The sequence below is a fragment of the Erythrolamprus reginae genome, chromosome 2 (genome assembly GCF_031021105.1).
Source record: "Erythrolamprus reginae isolate rEryReg1 chromosome 2, rEryReg1.hap1, whole genome shotgun sequence".
Taxonomy (NCBI): Eukaryota; Metazoa; Chordata; class Lepidosauria; order Squamata; family Dipsadidae; genus Erythrolamprus; species Erythrolamprus reginae.
The window spans coordinates 192,983,603-193,005,151 of NC_091951.1; the positions used below are offsets into that span (position 1 = coordinate 192,983,603).

At 40.7% G+C, this 21,549-nt stretch overlaps 1 protein-coding gene across 3 annotated transcripts in view; it reads right to left on the bottom strand.

Moving 5' to 3' along the window:
- LRP1 (LDL receptor related protein 1) overlaps positions 1 to 21,549 on the bottom strand; it is a 469,165-nt gene that overhangs the window by 331,285 nt on the left and 116,331 nt on the right. For all 3 annotated transcript variants that reach the window (XM_070740967.1, XM_070740966.1, XM_070740968.1), the window contains one exon: positions 9,857 to 9,994. In XM_070740967.1, the coding sequence (XP_070597068.1) occupies positions 9,857 to 9,994 (138 nt within the window). The remainder of the gene's footprint in view (positions 1 to 9,856; positions 9,995 to 21,549) is intronic.

Below are 21,549 nucleotides of genomic sequence, written 5' to 3' on the forward strand. Positions count from 1 at the left end.
AAGTGTTAAGGGAAGGCTTGTGATACTGTTCATAGCCAAAAATGGTGTATTTACTTCCGCATCTCTACTTTGCGGAAATTCGACTTTCGCGGGCAGTCTCGGAACGCATCCCCCACGAAAATTGAGGGAACACTGTACCACCAATCTGATATTCTAGATTTGTCCGGTCAATGCAACTTTCCTGAAGATTACGGCAGTGGTTTTCAATGCAGCTGGCGGGCACTGCAAAATAATCCCCGGCTGACAACAGTTTGTTTAACGATCATTCAAAGTTACAATGTCACTGAAAAAGTGGCTTATGGTAGTTTTTCACAACCTAGTGAAAAACTAAGCCAGCGGGGAAACCAGATTCACTTAACAACCGTGTTACCAATTTAACAAGTGCAGCCATTCACTTAACTGCGGCAAGAAAGCTTGTGAAATAAGGCAAAACCCATTTAACAAATGTCTCACTTAGCCACAGAAATGTTGGACTCAGTTGTGGTTGCAAGTTGAAAACAACCTGTACATTATAAATGCCTAAAGAAGACTAACAATTTTTGGAGTTTTGTGTTACTTAAAATATATCATTGCCTTGATTTACCTCTTGCACTCCCAATCATAGAAACATAGAAGTCTGATGGCAGAAAAAGACCTCATGGTCCATCTATTCTGCCCTTATACTATTTTCTGTATTTTATCTTAGGATGGATATATGTTTATCCCAGGCATGTATAAATTCAGTTACTGTGGATTTATCTACCACGTCTGCTGGAAGTTTGTTCCAAGGATCTACTACTCTTTCAGTAAAATAATATTTTCTCATGTTGCTTTTGATCTTTCCCCCAACTAACTTCAGATGGTGTCCATTTGTTCTTGTGTTCTATATTTCCATCTTTCTTTTTCTGATATTCAATATCAGAAAGCTGTGGGGATTTTGCCTGCAGCCCATCAAACCTTGGTTATGTTCCCCCAACCACTCCAAAACCTACTGCCAAAAAAATCTTATTTAACGTAATAAAAGGAGGAAAATATTAATCGTATGGGGGAGGTGGAGATATTAATGGGAGTTTTGTTCTGCTTTAAGCCAACTTTGCCATAGCCAGTTGTCTGTGAATTTGCTGGAAATCATAGGTTCAACATATCTGAAGGGCATCAAATTGGAGTATTTCTCCTGAAAGATTTATAAAATTCTTTTTATTTGGCTTTTTGATTTAGAACAATGCACTGAAGATAGCAATATGATGCATTTTATGTATGTAAGTATTTGTGCATGTAAGAGTGTGTCTATTTATTTACTTACTTATTTATTTATTTATTTATTGATTGATTGGATGCCGCCCCTCTCCGGAGACTCGGGCCAGCTAACAGCAACAATAAAACAGTGTGCAATAGTAATATAATACTAAAAATGGTTAAAAACCCATTAATATAAAAACCAAACATACATACATACATACCATGCATAAAATTGTAAAGGCCTAGGGGGAAAGAGGCTCTCAATTCCCCCATGCCTGACAGCAGAGGTGGGTTTTAAGTAGTTTACGAAAGGCAAGGAGGGTGGGGGCAATTCTAATCTCTGGGGGGAGTTGGTTCCAGAGGGCCGGGACCGCCACAGAGAAGGCTCTTCCCCTGAGTCCCGCCAAGCGACATTGTTTAGTTGAGGGGACCCGGAGAAGATCCACTCTGTGGGACCTAACTGGTCGCTGGGATTCGTGCAGCAGAATGTATGTATGTACACTTTTTTATTTTCCCATTTTAGAGGAACATACATTCTTCGCCTTGATCCAGCAAGCTTTCACTTGAAAGGAGCCCCTGATTTCCTAGCCCTGACTCCCAAAAACCATGCCCGCTATGTGACTAAGGAAAGTTTAAAATATTACAAAATCATCTAAGTCAGAATTTCCTGGTTTTATGTACAAGGAAAGAGAAGGAAGCAGTATAAGGGCAGGAATTTGACCTAATAAAACAAATCAACAATGGTGAACAAGTCAGGGCTTGGTAGCTGAAGGCCACAAATAAAACATTTCTGATTCGACCTACATTTCATGGGAGAGAGGGATTATTCTTCTTAGTTGTCTTAACCGTGTTTTTCCCCCTTTAAACACGTCCAAGGCAGCTTAGAAAGATTAAAGGAGAAAGAGCCATTCATTCAGCCTTATTATCTAGAAGTCTCAAACCAAAAGAAAAAGAAATTTGGGGGGTGGGGGTGTTTAGCTGGGTTAGGCACCCAAATTGCACTTGAGGTCACATCAGGACCTAACTGGGACTTAGGATACCTTTGATAAAGAAAGGCAAAGAAGCACATGATGGCACCCTACGAAAATAGACTAACAATCCTGGGTCTAGAAAGCTTAGAACTACGACGCCTAAAACACGTTTTAAGTATTGCCCACAAGATCATATGCTGCAACGTCCTACCTGTCAATGACTACTTCAGCTTCAACCGCAACAACACAAGAGCACGCAACAGATTCAAACTTAATATTAACCTCTACAAACTTGACTGTAAAAAATATGACTTTAACAATCGAGTTGTCGAAGCGTGGAACTCATTACCAGACTCAATAGTGTCAACCCCTAACCCCCAACATTTCTCCCTTAGACTCTCCACAATTGACCTCTCCAGGTTCCTAAGAGGTCAGTAAGGGGCGTACATAAGTGCACCAGTGTGCCTTTCGTCCCTTGTCCAATTGTCCCTCCTTTATCTCATATATCATATATATCCTTTCATATATCTTCTCCTCTATTTTATATTTTTCTTTATATATATTACCTCATGTCTATTCTCTTCTATGTATTGTGTATTGGACAAAATAAATAAATAAGTAAAAATAAAAAATAACTTCGTGATTTCATACTTTTTTTAAGGGTTGCAGCTGTTACCTCTATCATCAGGAGTTACACCTTATTGCTACCATGGAAAAGCAATGAGCTTCCAGTTATTTCAGAATTACAACTCCCAGTAACCTCACATAAGCATTGCTGAAGATGGAGAAAGCTGGAGGATCAGTTCAATGATATCTGTAGGGTTAATGATCTTCTCAATCTTGCCTTATAATGCTTTTTAAAACCAGGCAGATGGGTCTCTGCAGCCTGCTTTCCTAATCACAGCCTCCTCTTTTCACACATATAGAACAGCAGGAGATGTCATTCAATCTATGTTTTTATTTTGCTGGCACAGAAACACAACAACAAACCAGCCAGATCTCTCTCTCTTTCTCTCTCTCTCTCTTGCTTTTGATGCCGGCCATAGAAGAATAAATGTCCCTTCTTCTATGTCCAGCACAGACTGCTCCTTTCATTCTCTGCCAACCTATCTGGTAGAAGTCTAAATGTTTATCTGGCTATGAAGGAAGTCTCTTTTTTGGGTAGCATGGTTACAGAGATTACCAATATCTTAAATAGTTCAATAAAATTGATGTGAAAATAACTTCTACAGGATTATTGATACACTATACTATACTGAGGGAGGTAGAAAAGAATGTGGAATTCAGAGAAATATCTTTGAACACAAAATACAGATAGTCCTTGATTAACAACAGTTCATTTAGTGACTGTTGTGGTTGGCCCTGGCCCAGCTCCTGCCCCAGGGAATGGGGAGGTGGATGCAGGGGAAAATTCAACATGCCACAGGCCTGTGTTATTGCCGACAGAGTCAGTTCAGAGTTTAGGTTCCTCGGACCAAGAAGGTGGGAGTGACTCGGCAGAGGAGGGCTTGGCACACAGCCAAGGCAGTCAATCTTCCTTATCTTCTATAGCTTCAGATGATGACATTTTGGCCCACGCAAGCACAGAATTATGCGTAAAAGAGACCAAGTAGGAACATATTACAGGAAATAAGGGAGGCCACCTGTGTTTGGGTGGGGCTCCAGTAATTAGGGCTGCTGCTATAAATAGCAGCATGTGGGTTTGCCCATTGTGGAAGAATATCTGTTGCAGTTTCGTCAGGAATCTTGTGTGCTGGACTTTGTTGCTTTTTCATGCCTTTGAAACCAAAGCAGAGCAGCGTGTGTCTCCCTTCGTTGGAAGAAGAAGGGGTGTGAAGTTTCTCCACAGCTGCTGGCTAAGTATGTAATGACTGCTTAAGGGACATTGTACCTGGTTGTTTTGGGAAGAGTGCTCTTTGCAATACAAAAAGAGTGCTTACTTTATTTTGACTTTTGTGATAAAGAACATTGTTTTGAATTTTCAAACGTGTGTGTGTCTGAAATTTGTATCCTTGAATTTTTGGGAGGCTCCTATCAGAGAGCCCGACAGAACAGTGACCATTGAACATTACAATGGCACTGAAAAAAGTGAGTTACTATGTCCCTTTTTCATACTTATGGCTATTGCAGTATATCTGTGGTCATGTGATTTACAACCCTTGTGTAGCCACCTGCCCTGCGATTTTCCTCTCATTTTGTCTCCATCAGCCATTTTGAAGGCCCAACAACCAGAAGACAAAATGGCCACCACAACTGAAAGCAAGAAATGGCGGACTGGTGAGAAGCCAAAGAGCAGTTAGTGCCGACCAGGGAAAGCCCTGAACAGTCCAGGCACCAGAAACAAGCCTCAAAAGTGTTCCGGTAACCCAGTGCTTGAATGAAAGGAGAGCCAGCAAGTAGCAATTGGGGAGAAAGGGCAAACTCCAGCAACTGTGGCAATCCCTTCCATGAGGCCACCACTACTAGGCAGGAAAATATCATCTGCTCTATTAGCTGCAAAGCCCCAGCAGGAGGTCCGAAGCAGTGAGGAGGGGGAGGGAGGAAGGGTTGAGAAAGCCTCCCCATGGCCAGACACCCAGGCATGAATCTTCAGGTGGTCAGTCTGTGATAAAGGATGTCTGACTGGGAACGCCTGAGGCCATGCTGCTCCCTTTTGCGAGCTCCCGTCACCCTACAGGAAACAAAGCACTACAACAAAGCACTACAGCGACAGACCAGGGCAAGCCCTTAACAGTCAATGTCGGTTTGGGGGTGGGGAGGAGGCAGCAGCAGGAGCTGTAGCTCAGCTGCCAAACACCCAAAGTCTCTGTTCTACCAAGAAGCTGAAAAACTCATGGCGTCAAAAACCTCAAATTGAACCAGGAATCTAGCCAAGAGGTGTGAAAATTTGCATTTCAAGAAGGGAATAAAAAGTAGCCACACCCATCCAGTCTGAGGACTGAGTCAAAGCTGGGTCCTAGGGGGGCAGATCCTTAAAAAAAAGTAACAGACTCGGTCCTCATTCTGAGTGGACAAGGACAACCATCCTGAATGCTGGCACCAGCCACGATGGAGAATGGGGCAAAGCTCACTTAACAAATGTCTCACTTACCAACATAAATTTTAGGATTAACTGTGGTTGTGAGGCCTGTAAGACATTCAGGTTACAGTGTTCTCAGTCACACACAAGCACAGCCATCCATGGAGATGCCAGCATTGTTGCCCTGTTATTTCTCCCTCCCTCCCGCAAGAAAAAACTCTGTTCCTAAAGGATAGATGCCTGCAGGTGAGTAATCTGCTCATGTGACAAAGCTCTGAAATACTCCAACATTCAACTTTGCTGAGAGTTAGTTTTCCAATAGGATTACAGAGCAAGGTTATTAATTAAAAAAAATAAGAGCCTCCCAGGAGCATTAAACACCTCCCAAGGACAATGCGGTTATTTAACAGCCTGCAAGGAAACTGAAATAAAAGTTTTTTGTTTTGATGTTTAGGGGGTTTTTTTGTTTCCTTTTGTACACTTGTTTCTCCTGAACTGCTCACGGTGCTGGCGCTGCACCATGTTTCATTTCTATGTTGGCTCACTTGAAAGAGAACTTGACTGAACTCCTAACAAGCGTGCACAGAGCTGACCGTACTAATTAATATGCAAAGCCATCTTCTAACCACCCTGTTTCTTTCTTCTATCAAGTGCCCATCTCTTATTTAGATAGAACTGATAAACTGTAAGCTAATGATTAATCTCTTCCTTAGGGAACGTTCACTTTGATTTACATGCTTTTCATGACAGCGTGTTATTTTTTCCTTTTTAAAATATGATTCTCTGTCTTTATAGAACTCTCTTCAAAATATTTTTCTAACTATTTACATAACCCTTGCAGGAAGCTAGAAGGATGGACTGGAAGTAAAATTTAACCACAAAAGAAGTATTTGCATTCTCCAGTATGTGCAACTTTTTTTAAAAAAATGTTTCTGGCTTGTATTCCCTATTTTCATTTGAATCACTTCATTTTCCTCTTAATTGATGCCATTTTTACATTTTGCTCCCCCTTTACTGCTTATTCGCAGAAGAATGAAATTATGACTCAGTCAAGAATATATACAAATACATACAAAGCATAGTGTTATGACCGCTATTACAGATATGTACAGTGCATCTAAAACATAGTAAATATAGTATGTGTAATTAACAATACAGTGAGAATTAACAGGAATCTTGGCTTTCAAACCCATGGTGTCAGCTTTCCAAAAAACAAGAGGGCAGTTTCCTCTTTTTTAGAGGAAATGACAGTAATCTTGAAATAATTTCTAAATTCATGTCCGAAAGCTAATTATTCTGAGCTGTTATTCATTTATTAAATGTTTTGTTTTATACTGAGCAAAAATCAAAATTAGATATGGCTGTAATAGGCACCATTCGTACAGCACTCTTCTGTGTACTTTTAAAAAGTATAACTTCATTTTTTCATTTAAAAAGATGTAATGATTCCGATCTTTCCCCACCTCTTCACTGTACAGATATCACTCTTGCTTACAACCAGATTATGTTCCGAGAGGCTATTCGCAAGCCTGTTTGGTTCACAAGTCCAAACTAGTGTAAAAAAAATCCATGTGCAGTAGAGTTCGTACTTTGGTGCGTAGGAAAACCTCCTACGCACCAAATCTAACCGTGCCTTCTACAACTTCGTCAACAACAAACTTAACGACTCCAGACCTATTCCACCTCTCGTAGGTCCCAACAACAAAGAATACCACGATGACCCATCCAAAGCCAACCTCTTCAACTCCTTTTTTGGCTCCGTTTTTGTTAACAGTAATGGCTCATCCCCCCTCTTCGCAAATCGCACTCCAAACTCATTAAAAAACCTAACCCAAATCATCTTCACTATAGACCACGTTGAAAAAGCAATCCGTGATCTCAAACCTTCCCTATTCGTTGGACCAGACGGCCTTTGTGCATACATACTTCCTAAGAAAACTTTCTTCTACCATAGCTGAACCCCTAAGCATTATCTTCCAAAAATCCTTCAGGACCAGCACTCTCCCCAAGTTGTGGTCAAAACCAGTAGTCATCCCCATTTTCAAAAAAGGAGACCCATCACTAGTTGACAACTACAGACCAATATCACTATGCTGCGTCCCTTGTAAAATCATGGAATCAATTATAAATAGATCAATCACCCTTTACTTAGAACCTAATAACCTACTATCAAAAAAACAATTTGGATTCAGAAAGAAACTATCCTGCAACCTTCAACTACTTCACTGCAAAAACATCTGGACTACCCACCTTGATCAAGGAAAATACATCGATGCAATCTACATCGACTTCTGCAAAGCCTTTGACTCAGTGGTTCACGACAAACTTCTCCTAAAACTCAAATCCTATGGCATCTCAGAACTCCTCCACAACTGGATTACTGCTTTCCTGTCAAACAGGCAACAAGTTGTCAAAATCGGAAGCGCCATCTCCTCCCCCGTCCCTGTCAAAAGCGGCGTTCCCCAAGGCAGCGTACTAGGTCCTACTCTTTTCATCCTATACATCAATGACCTCTGTGATAATATCGCAAGCAACTGTGTGCTTTTTGCCGACGATGTGAAACTTTTCAACACCACCGACAACACACCCACTCTCCAAAAAGACCTCAACTTTGTCTCAGATTGGTCTAACACCTGGCAACTTCAAATATCAACCAACAAATGCTCTACCCTCCACATAGGCAAAAAGAAACCACACTTATGAACTGAATAAACAAATTCTCGCAGCCAACCCAGGTAAAAGACCTTGGAATACTAATATCAAATGACCTAAGTGCTAAAGCCCACTGCAACAATATCGCCAAGAAGGATTCCAGAGTTGTTAACCTGATCCTACGTAGCTTCTGCTCTGGCAATCTCTCACTACTGACTAGAGCCTACAAAACCTATGCCATACCCATTCTCGAATACAGCTCATCTGTCTGGAACCCACACCACATCTCAGACATCAACACTCTCGAAAACGTCCAAAGGTACTTCACCAGAAGAGCCCTTCACTCCTCCACTCGTAACAGAATACCTTACGAAAGTAGAATAACTATCCTGGATCTTGAAAGCTTAGAACTGCGACGCCTAAAACACGATCTAAGTATTGCCCACAAGATCATATGCTGCAACATCCTTCCGGTCAATGACTACTTCAGCTTCAACAGCAACAACACAAGAGCACGCAACAGATTCAAACTTAATATTAACCGCTCCAAACTTGACTGTAAAAAATATGACTTTAACAATCGAGTTGTCGAAGTGTGAAATTCATTGCCAGACTCAGTGGTGTCAGCCCGCAGCCCCAAACATTTCTCCCTAAGACTCTCCACGATTGACCTCTCCAAGTTCCTAAGAGGCCAGTAAGGGGCGTACATAAGTGCACTGATGTGCCTATCGTCCCCTGTCCAATCTTCTTTCCTTATCTCATATATCATACATTTTCTCTCCTTTCCTCCAACCTCTCTTCTTTCCTACTTTCTATCATTATATATATTACTTAATGTCTATTCTCCTTCATATGTATTGTATATTGGACAAAGAATAAATAAATAAAAATAAATACATAAGTGACTGCAGCAGGGTAAAACCTGATAGTCATGGTTACGTTGTTGGCTCATCCTTTGAATTTAATGCAGCAGGTTTCTCTACTTTCCGGAAGTGAATTTTGGGTAGTGGTCTTCCTCTTTTCTTCATAGATGACACTGTAGCAGTACATTGTATGATGGACAGACATTTTGGTGGTGCTCAGCATTAGGGCCCTAACAAAGACAGCACTTTCCCCATCAAGCTGAATCTCTCAAGCTTGATCTGGGATCACTTCAATGGTTCAATCTCTTCTTCTCCTCCTCCTTTTTTCCCCCCTCTGAATTTCCATGAGGTTGGATTAGATAAAAATCGGAGAAGGAAAGGATTTGGTGTCTCACATGCTGCAGTACAGATGTGGCCCTTTGGAAACTAATCCTTTCCCAATCCTTTCTCATGACTTCTGGGACTTTCTAAGATGGACTTGTAGAACCATTTTGTTCATATCAGTGAACATTCACAACTCAAAATTTTGTAAGTAGAGTAATATCTCTTTGCCTATACAGTGGTACCTCTACTTACGAACTTAATTCGTTCCGTGACCAGGTTCTTAATAGAAAGGTTTGCAAGAAGAAGCCATTTTTCCCATAGGAATCAATGTAAAAGCTTCTAATGCGTATGATTGGGGAAAACACAGGGAGGGTGGAGGCCCTGTTTCCTCCCAGGATATTCCTAGAGAGGCCCCACGGAAGCTTCTCCCCACCTTTTCTGGCCCTGTTTACTCCCAGGAGATTCCTAGAGAGGCCCCACTGAAGTTTCTCCCTGCCTTTTCCAGTTACAGTTTTGGAGGCTCAGGTTTGCAAGTGGAAAATGGTTCTTGAGAAGAGGCAAAAAAATCTTGAACACCCGGTTCTTCTCTAGATGTTTGTAATTGTGCTTCTTTGATCATTTGCTATCCTACCAATAGCAAGAATGACTTTTACTTCTCTGCTTAACCCAATTAAAATCACGTCAGTCCTTTTGCCGCCATGTCACAATGGCAGGTTATTATTGGACTTTTTATTTTATTTTTTTAACAGCAGGAATTTTCAGAATTTTGCTTCCTAATTAGCTGGCATTTGCCCAACTGTGCAACTTACCTCTACAGTGTGCGCCTTCATCTGAATCATCTGGGCAGTCACGTTCGCCATTGCAGAGCTTGGTCATGGGAATGCAAATATCAGTCCCCAGGCAGTTGTGCTCGTTTGGATGGCATCTCGACACCTTGCTATGTGGACCTGGAAAACAGAAAGAGCCACTGCCATTATGAGGGCCTTCAATCTGTAGAAAATCCTAGAAAAAGGAATGGAGCCTCCTGTGTATGGATGATGCTTAAATACATACTTATGTGTTCCTTTCTATCTGGAAAGCAGAATGCTTGAGCTCATATGATTGCTAAGGAAATGAATGTGGGAACACAACAGGCATAATACTAGTCTTCACTTCAAGTGACCTTGGTGAAGTGCACAACACAATTATTCTATTCCTGGTAAATGTTGGTTTAAAGCAGGGGTGTCAAACTCAATTTCCATCAACCAGATAATGTCATTTGGTGGGGCTCAGGGAATGAGCCTTCTCTATGGGGGGCCCGGCCCTCTGGAATCAGCTCCCCCCCCAGAGATTTGCACTGCCCCCACCCTCCTTGCCTTCCAAAAAAGTTTAAAGACCTATGGGGGGGAATCACTGACCCCCGCAGAGAGGGTCCGCAACTTGGGTGTCCTCCTTGATCCATAGTTCACATTAGAGAAACATCTTTCAGCTGTAGCAAGGGGGGCGTTTGCCCAGGTTCGTCTGGTGCACCAGTTGCGGCCCTATTTGGACCGGGAGTCACTGCTCACAGTCACTCATGCCCTCATCACCTTGAGGTTCGACTTCTGTAACGCTCTCTACATGGAGCTACCTTTGAAAAGTGTTCGGAAAGTTCAGATCATGCAGAATGCAGCTGCAAGAGCAATTATGGGCTTCCCCAAGTATGCCCATATCACTCCAACACTCCGCAGTCTGCATTGGTTGCCGATCAGTTTCCGGTCACAATTCAAAGTGTTGGTTATGAGCTATAAAGCCCTTCATGGCACCGGACCAGAATATCTCCGGGACCGCCTTCTGCCACATGAATCCCAGCGACTGGTCCGGTCCCACAGAGTTGGCCTTCTCCGGGTCCCGTCGACTAAACAATGTCGTCTGGCGGGACCCAGGGGAAGAGCCTTCTCTGTGGCGGTTCCGACCCTCTGGAACCAGCTCCCCCCTGAGATTAGGATTGCCCCCACCCTCCTTGCCTTTCGCAAACTCCTTAAAACCCACCTCTGCCGTCAGGCATGGGGGAATTGAAACATCTCCCCCTTGCCCATGTTGTTTTGGTGTTAGATTGATTGTGTGCTTGTTTTTTTTAATATTCTGGGGTTGTTTTTTATGAATTTTTTAGCTTAACATTGTAATTGGATTGGTGGGTATTGGATTTGTTATTATGTATTGTTTTTACCTTGTTGTGAGCCGCCCCGAATTTGCGGAGAGGGGCGGCATATAAATCCAATAAATCTAATCTAATCTATTTATGCCGCCAGGCCTGGGGCCATTAGATCCTAGCCCCTGACCAACAAGTGTTTCAGTGTATTTATAGAGTGAATGGTGATGAATGTTTTTTAAATTATATCAAACCAAATCCAATGAATCAATTTTCAGTCTTAAAATTAATTCGAATTCACCTAGCAAATGATCCAAGTAGTTTTAAAAGTTGGAAACCATGCTGACTTATGATAACTGCAATTCAAAATATTTGGAGGCAACAAAGGATCTGCTGACCCAGATCCTTTTTCCACAAGGCTATGAAATCTCAGATTGTGTTTCCAAGGGAAACATATTAAGCAAATTAGTTTGAGTAACTCTGTATTAAAGATTAATTAAGCCAAATTCTTTTATGGCTCAGGTTAGAAACTTTGATGTATACTGATCCATCAGTCAAAGTATTCTGCCCTGTAGAATAGTCCTTCCATCAGCCACTTAATCATTACTGGCAAGGAGAACCTTAACAAACTATTTTACTTATTTTAAAAGCTAATAAATTAGGTAATTAATTTCATGTGACAGGTTTGTGGTACACCCCAAAGAGCTGCATTAGACAGGAAGTGTTAACATCATAAAAACCACTTTTTAAAGGTGCTGTTCGTTTGCCCATAAATATATGGCCTCTCTAATTGAGTTGGCTACAATCCAAAAACAAATACAATTGAAAGAGAAAGAATTGAGAAGAAGGTCTGAACCGAGAGTCTAAAATGCTACGCACGGATGACGTTTTAAGGGTAAAAACAACAGAAGATTCAATTTTTTTTTTAAAAAAAAAAAACCTTTTTAACTTGGTATAACAGAATGTTTCTGCTAAAACATCTGGATTTCTATTATGTAATTATTATTAATATTAAATGGCAACTGTTATTGTTAATACTGCTAGTGATTCTCTAACTGTGAGCATCAGCAATGGAAAGCAGGATTATGGACTACTGACTTTGGGCCAGTCAGTTTCTTTCAGGCAATAGCAATTGCAAATCACTTCTGAAAAACCTTGCCAGGAAAAGTGCAGGGAATCAAAATCAGACATGATAGGATGACTACATCTATATTTAAATTCAGCGCAATTCAAAATCTTTATCAACCTCCTAGCATAAGGCACTCTATTCAACACATATAATTCTGATATCCACCAGCATCAATAAGGGCCACATTAACTGAGATTTAAAACAAAATTTACTTAGCATCTACTTTTTGTTTTTCAGAGTAAGTCTTTCTATGCTTTAACATTGCAACCTTTGCAACAAAATAGCGTCTTCTCTCACTCAGTTACTTTGTACAAGCAAGAATATTTCAAATTAAGTTTTAAAAAGTAAGTGTAATACATATTAAACCACATATTGAATATGTAGCTTTATAACTTATCAAAAAGTGACAGAAATTAAAGACTAAGTGTAGTGTAAACCATTGTGTATATCCTTAGGTTGTTACAGATAACATCTTTATTCTCTAGATACTTTTGTTTGATAATATACCCCTCTGCCTGCAAAAAAGAGAAAATCTATCCACCCCCCCTCCCAAAAAAACTCTTTTTAAGTCTTTACTAGATAGGGAAACTTCCACAGCTAAATATCTCAGGATTCAGAGTTTAACCTCACCCAACCCTGTACAATAATGCTGAGCCATCATCCTTAATGGAAGAACTGCTCTACAGTGGGCAAGAGATAGCCAAGCTAGTCTAGTCTCTTCCAATATTCAAGGATGGCAAGAATTGTAGTCTAAAATTTCTGAAGGACAACCTGTTGCGAATCTAGGCAATGGCTAACTGCTTCAGTTATCTTATTTCCCAAATGTGTCCAAACTGTGCCAGTCCCTTTCATCAAGGACTTTTGCTTAGCCCAGAACAATCAAACATATAATGCAATTCTGAATCCCTTGTTTATTGATGATTTTGAAAAGGAAAAAAACCAGAATCCTATAGTAACTTATGTGTTATCTCTATTAGCCACACGATCCTTATAAGACAGTGGTTCTCAACCTGGAGGTCGGGACCCCTTTGGGGTTCGAATGACCGTTTCATAAGGCCATGGGAAAAAACAAATTTCCTATGGTGTTACGAACTAAAGCTTCTTTTCTCGTGCCTTGGAACATAATTTTACAATCCAACCAATGAAGCATTTACAGTGGGGATGTCACTCTGACCTTCCTGCCAATCAGCATGGTTGGGAGAATTGGCACTAGACTTATAGTTGGGGGTCATTAAGGGGTTGCAGCATTAGAAAGGTCTTATAACCACTGTTATAAGATGTTGTAAGAGACAACATTCTAAAAAGGAAAGGAGTTGAGGAGAGAAGAAAGGGTGCAAGCTCAGGCACTAAAACATCTTGTGATTCCCCCACTGAAATGACACACAAAGGGATGGGGGGGGGAAGCTGGTCTTTCAGAAGATTTGCTCAAGCAATCCTGCTTTCCTTCTCATAGCTCAGCTGTAGCCTCTTCAGTTGGTTGCCTTGAAGCTACTCGATCTTCAGCTGATCAAAGCCTGTCTTTGTCTGACATATCAGACATATATTACAACTTACAAATACATTGAACTACCATTGAACATACAAAGCTTACTACATCAGTCACAGTGAATCAGCAGAAAGAACAGAGAGGGCAGAGAGAATCATGCTTCTGGCTCCCTCTTATGGCAATTTGCAACACAACCTCTTAAAGCTATAGTATTTCACTACATACAAACATTCATTCATGACACTGGACTAGAATATCTCCGGGACCGCTTTCTGTCGCACGAATCCCAGCGACCAGTTAGGTCTCAAAGAGTTGGCTTTCTCCGGGTCCCGTCAACTAAACAATGTCGTTTGGCGGGACCCAGGGGAAGAGCCTTCTCTGTGGTGGCCCCGACCCTTTGGAACCAACTCCCCCCAGATATCAGAGTTGCCCCCACCCTCCTTGCCTTTCGTATGCTCCTTAAAACTCACCTCTGTCATCAGGCATGTGGGAATTGAGACTTTCCCTTCCCCTAGGCTTATAAAATTTATGCATGGTATGTCATTATGTATGATTGGTTTCTTAAATTGAGTTTTTTAAAATTAACTTAAATATTAGATTTGTTTACATTGTATAATTATTGCTGTTAGCCGCCCCGAGTCTACGGAGAGGGGCGGCATACAAATCTGATTAATAAATAAATAAATAAAAATAAATTGTTAGCTTTTTTTATATACAGTGTTCCCTCGATTTTCGCGGGGGTTGTGTTCCGAAACCGCCCGCGAAAGTCAAATTTCCGCGAAGTAGAGATGCGGAAGTAAATACACCATTTTTGACTATGGACAGTATCACAAGCCTTCCCTTAACACTTTAAACCCCTAAACTGCAATTTCCCATTCCCTTAGCAAACATTTAGATTATTACTCACCATGTTTATTTATTAAAGTTTATTAAAAAAATATTTATTAAAGGCAGACAAAAGTTTGGCAATGACATATAACGTCATCGGGCGGGAAAAATTGTGGTATAGGGAAAAAACTCGCAAAGTATTTTTTAATTAATATTTTTGAAAAACCGTGGTATAGACTTTTCGCGAAGTTCGAACCCGCGAAAATTGAGGGAACACTGTATTGCCAACCTAACTGTCTTGTACATAATACTAACAGTGCCCATGTTAATAAATATGTATGCTTTGGCTAGAAAGCTCAGAGGGAAGCCTCGATAGGTATTGCCCCAAATTTGTCAGCAGTCCAAAACCTTAACTACTAATCAATGTCTGCATTTAAATTAATAGATGCTTTAAAAATCTGTGGGAACAATCAAGAAGTGGCTAAATGAGCAGTAATGAGTTCATCCCAACCAGGGGCTCTATTGTTCAGAATATGAGATTTGAGATTTCTCGGGGCTTGCATACAAATGTATGTTAGCTTGACTTTATAAAGCTAACCCAACTTGGATATTAACAATGACACCTTCAGCTTTCCTCTCCTGTTTCCTTTATCTCCAAATCCTGTCATTGCTAAGACAGGACTGAGAAGTTCTCCATCTTCTGGAGCTGCTTAGCCGGTCTTTTCTCACGCCACTATGGCACCGTGCTGACGCCTCCTTATCTTTCTAGGGTTAGAAGGCTTTCTCTTGAAATCTCCCCCCCCCCCCGCCCCCAATGAATGTCTAGTGCTGCAGATAATAGCTCACTTTCTAATATCAATATTAGCAACATCAATGCTGTTGGCACATGATATAAGCTTCATAAATCATGTGTTACAACAATAGTTCTGTGCTGACGGAAATAAAACAGATTCAGGGTTTTGGGTTTTTTTTAAATGTTGGGTTTCACTTAGTTTATTAATGTCATCTGCTCTTCATCCAAGCTATCTAAGTTGATTTAGAATGCTAGGAGCTATAATCCAACACACTTAAGACAGCATCAAATTGGAAAAAAATTATCTGGGTGCTATATAATAAGCACAGAATCGTGCTAAGTAAAATATACAATCCACATTTTTTCCAGAAACCTAAATTGCAGTTAGCAAGTTAACTAAACTGCCTTACTGTATTATTTTGTTCATAGATCAAATTTTGGTGAAGGGCAAGGAAAATGGAATATAATAATTTGAGTTATGAACTTCAACAAGAAACCATTTCTCCCTTAATAAGCAGCATATTCGGCTGTATTTAACTGTCCACAAAATTGAAGCTTCTTTTTCTTTTAAGTTTTATAGTTGACCAAGTGTAATTATTATTGGTTATACTTGGTAAGTGTTCCAGTGAGCAATCTATTGACACAGAATTGTATAGAATTTGATATTAAAACTCATAAGAAAATTGCATTTGTTAATTTTGCAACTAGAAAATAGTAAAAATATTATTATAGCTGCTTCGATCTTCCACAAGACTTCTTCCATTAGACACCAAATAGCAATGTGGAAAAATTAACAATATTTGAATACTTCAATTGATTCAATTCTCAAATTTAGAGGCAAACTGTAATCAACTGGAATTTGTCATTGTCTTACTACAGTCTCATTCCAGAAGCACAGCTGTACAAAAGACACTTAACATTCAGCCTCTGTCAAATATTTTACAATGACTGCCCCATTTCAAAATATTGCCCTAGAGAAATTTGGCAGACATCCTAGAGGCCAAATCCATTTTCTTGTTATAATCAGGAATTAATTGCACTGGGACAAAAGATGAGGAATTTGTTGGGTCCCACTTTTCTTGCAGCTAAAAACAAGGATCCAGTTGGGTCAATCTCAAAGCTCTCCTAGCCCAAGATCCTGTTTCTGACAGGAGCCATCTAGATGGTTTTTTTTTTTAGTAAACTCAAGTAGAAATATGACTGCAACAGCACTTTCCGGTTTCCTTATTTCAGACCTGACATCGAGAGCCTATCCTTCTGAATCTGACAATTGCAAATACCATTATGACTCAGACATCAAATCTTTCTCCGCTATGGATCTGCATCATCTCATTTTAAGGCTAAGTCGGGAGGGTCTTCCCATTTTGCTGGAACAAATTCCAATCCTTTTCTATCTACTGTGGAAAATAGTGCTGTTTTATCTGCCCTGAATCTTGCTCCATTCAATTTACTGGATAACCTTGGGGAATAAAATTATAAAGTGGAAATAACCCTTCATCCTATCAAATTTATTTACAGTGTACATAATTTTATACGCACTTTGCATCTTCTCTTTTCCCTTATGCTAAAAAGCCTGCCATGCAAGTTACTTCAGTCCCAAAATCATTTTAGTTCCTTTTTTACTTTGTCTATTTCAGCTCCTTAGTATTCTTTTCCAAGTAACAGTCCGTACTATTTATAATGTGATTGTATCACACATTTGTATAAAGGTGGCTTTAATTTTAATTACTTTCCTGGTTATTCTAATAATTTTTAAAGATCCGTGGATTTTTCTTCAGTAGCACTTTTCTCTTATATCCCTGATTTTTAACGATGGTTTTTCTATTAGTTTTAGAAACCTATTGGCCATAGCCATTAAACCATCCAGCCTATAGTTTCCTGGATAGTCCTGAGAACTTTCTGAGAAATGATCTGGTGATTTGACTATTTGTAATTTTATAAAAAGATTTGGAATTTTGTTTCTTAACACTACTTTTTATGCCCAAGTCTATTTTGAAAATGTCAGTTATATTTGTGCCGCATTTTCTGTGACAGAAACAAAGAAGTTATTCAGCATCTCTTCAATCACTTAAGATATTTTTAAAGACTCCACAGCCAACTTCTTGAGAAATAGTTTCTTGTTTCATGCACACAAACAGGCATTTTGTATTCCCTTTTTTATTCTATTCTATTTATTCAGCTTATAAAAATAACTATAATGGCCACAAATACATCTCAGTAACAATACCAAAGCATCCATTGAAACATATTAAATTAAACAAATCAAAATCATCCACTAAATATAAATGAAGCCTAACCATCAATCAAAAAAGTCTTCAAAAATCCCCTTTTCTCTGATCTGTATGAATGCAAATACAGAGGATCTTTAAAAAACAATAAAGAAGGATTCGTAAAGGGAAAAAAAACACCCTTTCCTCTTATATCCAAAAATTCTATCTGGGATATACCATCAACCATTCTAACTTCAATTTTTATTGTTGAAAAACATTGCTATTTTTTCCCCTCCCTGGAAGATCTCTCTATTATGACTTCATCCCACTCCTAAGTATCAGCCCAACTTATTTCTGTTTGTTGCAGCCAAAAACTGAGGAGTCCTATGTCTACTTTCTTAAGATAATGGACGAAAGCTGAGACATATATCTTAATGGATTAACTCACAGTCTCAAAGCTCAAACAGGGCAGGGGAACCAGTGGATTTAAATTCTTTTGCCCCATTCTTGATTTTAATTAGGAAGGTTATAGGTTAGGTAGCAGCAGGGATGGGCTGCTGGCCGGACGGGGGGGAGGCGCAGTGGGCTAGCGAAAATGGAGCTCCACCCCAGAGCACCCAATTTGCACTGAAAGATGTTGAAAGAAAATGCATAAGCCACGCCCACAGTGTGGTAGTAAAAATTTTGGTAGCCCTCCACTGCCCCTGAGATAGGCCTATTTGAATGCTCCAGGTAGAATAATAGCTCCAAATTTTCAACAAACACAAATTCTCATTTTTGCAATTTCATTTGGTGAATGACTTGCTAAGGTTTTCTCGTTCCTTCCTTCACAGTTTTTTAACTTATCACTGGCAATCTCAATTTTGACACAAGCCATGTAGCTGCAATAGATGTGCCACTCATCTTTCTGAAACAAGGAAGAAATATATATGCATAAGCCACACCCACAGTGTGGCAGTAAAAAATTTGGTAGCCCTTCACTGGGTAGCAGGGAACTACAGATAGTCCTTGGTTTACGTCCAGTAGTGGGTTGCTACGAGTATGGACCACACATAATTCCAGTAGTGAAAATGGAGCTGTGCGTACAGCTCTGTGTGACTGGTGGGCACGTCCATGCAAAATTGTGCTTCTGCGCATGCACAGGAAGCAAAATCTTGCATGTGGACACGTGTACAAGAGAGATTTTGCTTCCTACGCATGTGCAGAAGCAAAATCTCATTCGAATATGCGAGCACACATGCAGAGCTGCTCATGGAGCACACTGGAAGTGGTGGTAAGTAGGAACCCCTGCCTGCTTACGTCCATAACTGATCCCAGAATTTATATTTATAAATTTATAAATTTATAAGAGCCGAGGTGGCGCAGTGGGTAGAGTGCAGTACTGCAGGCCACTAACGCTGACTGCTAGATCTGCAGGTCAGTGGTTCAAATCTCATCACCGGCTCAAGGTGGACTCAGCCTTCCCTCCTTCCGAGGTGGGTAACATGAAGACCCGGATTGTGGGGGCAATAGGCTGGCTCTGTTAAAAAGTGCTATTGCTAACATGTTGTAAGCCGCCCAGAGTCTAAGGAGAAGGGCGGCATAAAAAAATCAAATAAATAAATAAATATTGCTAAATGAGAAATTAATTACGTGGGTTTTGCCCCATGTTATGACTTTTTTTGCCACGTTTGTTAAGTGAATCCCCGCAGTTGTTAAATTAGTAACATGGCTGTTAAGTGAAGTTGGCTTCCTCATTGACTTTGCATGTCAGGAGGTCATAAAAGGGGATCCACATGACACCACGGCACCCGTCATCAATATGAACCAATTGCCAAGCATCTGAATGTAAATCATGTGGCCCCAGGGATGCTGCAACAGTCATAAGTGTGAAAAATTTAATTTAATTTAATTTATTAGACTTACATGCCGCCCCTCTCTGCAGACTCGGGGCGGCTCACAACAAAATAGTGACAGTGTAACAAATCTAATATTAAAAACATTCTAAAACCAACATTGGAACCATACAACACAATCATACAATGCGTAAACTGTATCAGCCTGGGGGTATCTCAGTTCCCCCATGCCTGGCGACATAAGTGGGTCTTTAGTAACTTATGAAAGGCAAGGAGGGTGGGGGTGGTTCTAATCTCCGGCAGGGAGTTGATTCCAGAGGGCTGGGGCCGCCACAGAGAAGGCTCTTCCCCTGGGGCCCATCAGACGACCTTGTTTAGTTGACGGGACCCGGAGAAGGCCAACTCTGTGGGACCTTGTCAGTCGCTGGGATTCGTGCGGCATAAGACGGTCCCGAAGGTAATGGTGCTAGGTCCCTTTCTCCAGTGTCACTGAACTTTGAACAGTCACTAAATGAACTGTTGTAAGTCGATGACTACCTATATTTGATGCACAACATGCATCAATGGTTTATTTTTCAACCATTCCTGAATTTCCCACTATCTACTGAATGCTTGCTGGCTATTCTAAAAAAAACTTCTTCCCCTGGCATTTCACACAAATCAAAACAGTGTTGAGTCCCCTTCCTCTGCCAAGGGACACTTTCTAGCATTTATAAAGAAGTCCAAACTTTCTTTCAACGTATCCTGTTAATGGTTGTGGAGGAGCAGGGAAGGCATTTTGACCATTCCCTACCATACCTATTTATGGCAAAAGGAATATGGTTCAATGACTGAGCACATACAGTGGTACCTCGGTACTCGAACGCTTCCTTTCTCGTACATTTCGGATACCGAACAAAATTTTCGGCAAAAATTTGCTTCGGTATCTGAACAAAAATTCGGATACCGAACAACCACAGAAAATTTTGTTTATTATCCGAAATGAGGAGAAGGAATGGGAGTCGGAATTCGACACGCCCATTCTGGCCGCCCACTAAACAGCCTCCCAGTCGTGCTCCAAGCTGTAGGGAGGGGGCGGGGCGGCTGTAATACCGGCAGTTTTGGGGGAGCTCCTTTCCTTTAAGCAGTTACACCAACTTTCTCTTTCCCGAGAGTAGCGACGGCAGCAGAGGCTTTCCTTAGAGCAGCAGCAGCGCCGGGAACGTGAGATGAGAAAGGGAAGCCTCTGACGTTCCCGGCGCTGCTGCTGCTCTAAGGAAAGCCTCTGCTGCCGTCGCTACTCGCGGGAAAGAGAAAGTTGGTGTAACTGCTTAAAGGGAAGACGAACCACTGAGGAAAGCAGCCCCCCCCCGAAACTGCCCCCACCCTTACTACAGCTTGGAGTGCTTAGACCTCATATCTTTATCCCATAGGAAATAAAGGAAATAGGGGCTGGAAACCAATTAAACCCATTTCCATTATTTCCTATGGGATAAATTAATTCGGTACTCGACCAAATCGGTTCTCGACCACACTTTTGGAATGGATTATGGTCGAATACCGAGGTACCACTGTACTTTATAGGCAGAAAGCCCCAGGTTCAGACTCCAGCAACTCCATTTGATGTTAAATTTTCTGCTGGAGAAATTTTCTCCTCAGCAGATTATAATGAGACAATTTTTAAAGAATCTTCAATTAGGAATACTATCATCCTAAGAGGCCAGAGGCTTCTACAGGAGGAAGCCAAAGGGAGAAAAAAAGGAAAAAGAAGGGGAAGTGAAATGGGGAAAGGTTTCCTCAGCCAATTTTGCCTAAAACCCAATGAGGAACACTTGCCCACAAAAAAACGTGCACAGGAAAGTGAATAATAAATGCCATTTTCTGAAATGGAGAATTGTTAGGAAAGGTCTGTGCGTGCTGTCTGCTTTTCAACATCCTCAAAGCTGTGAGAAGAACACCATGCATTTTGCACCATCAGAAAAAGTGAATGGAAAAGCAATCCAGGTCACCAACTCAAAATTGACATAAAAATACCGTGTTTTTCAGAGTATAAGACACATTTGATTTTAGAGGAGAAAAACAAGGGGGAAAGGTATTCCGAACCAAATGGTGTAGTAATATATTATTTAATA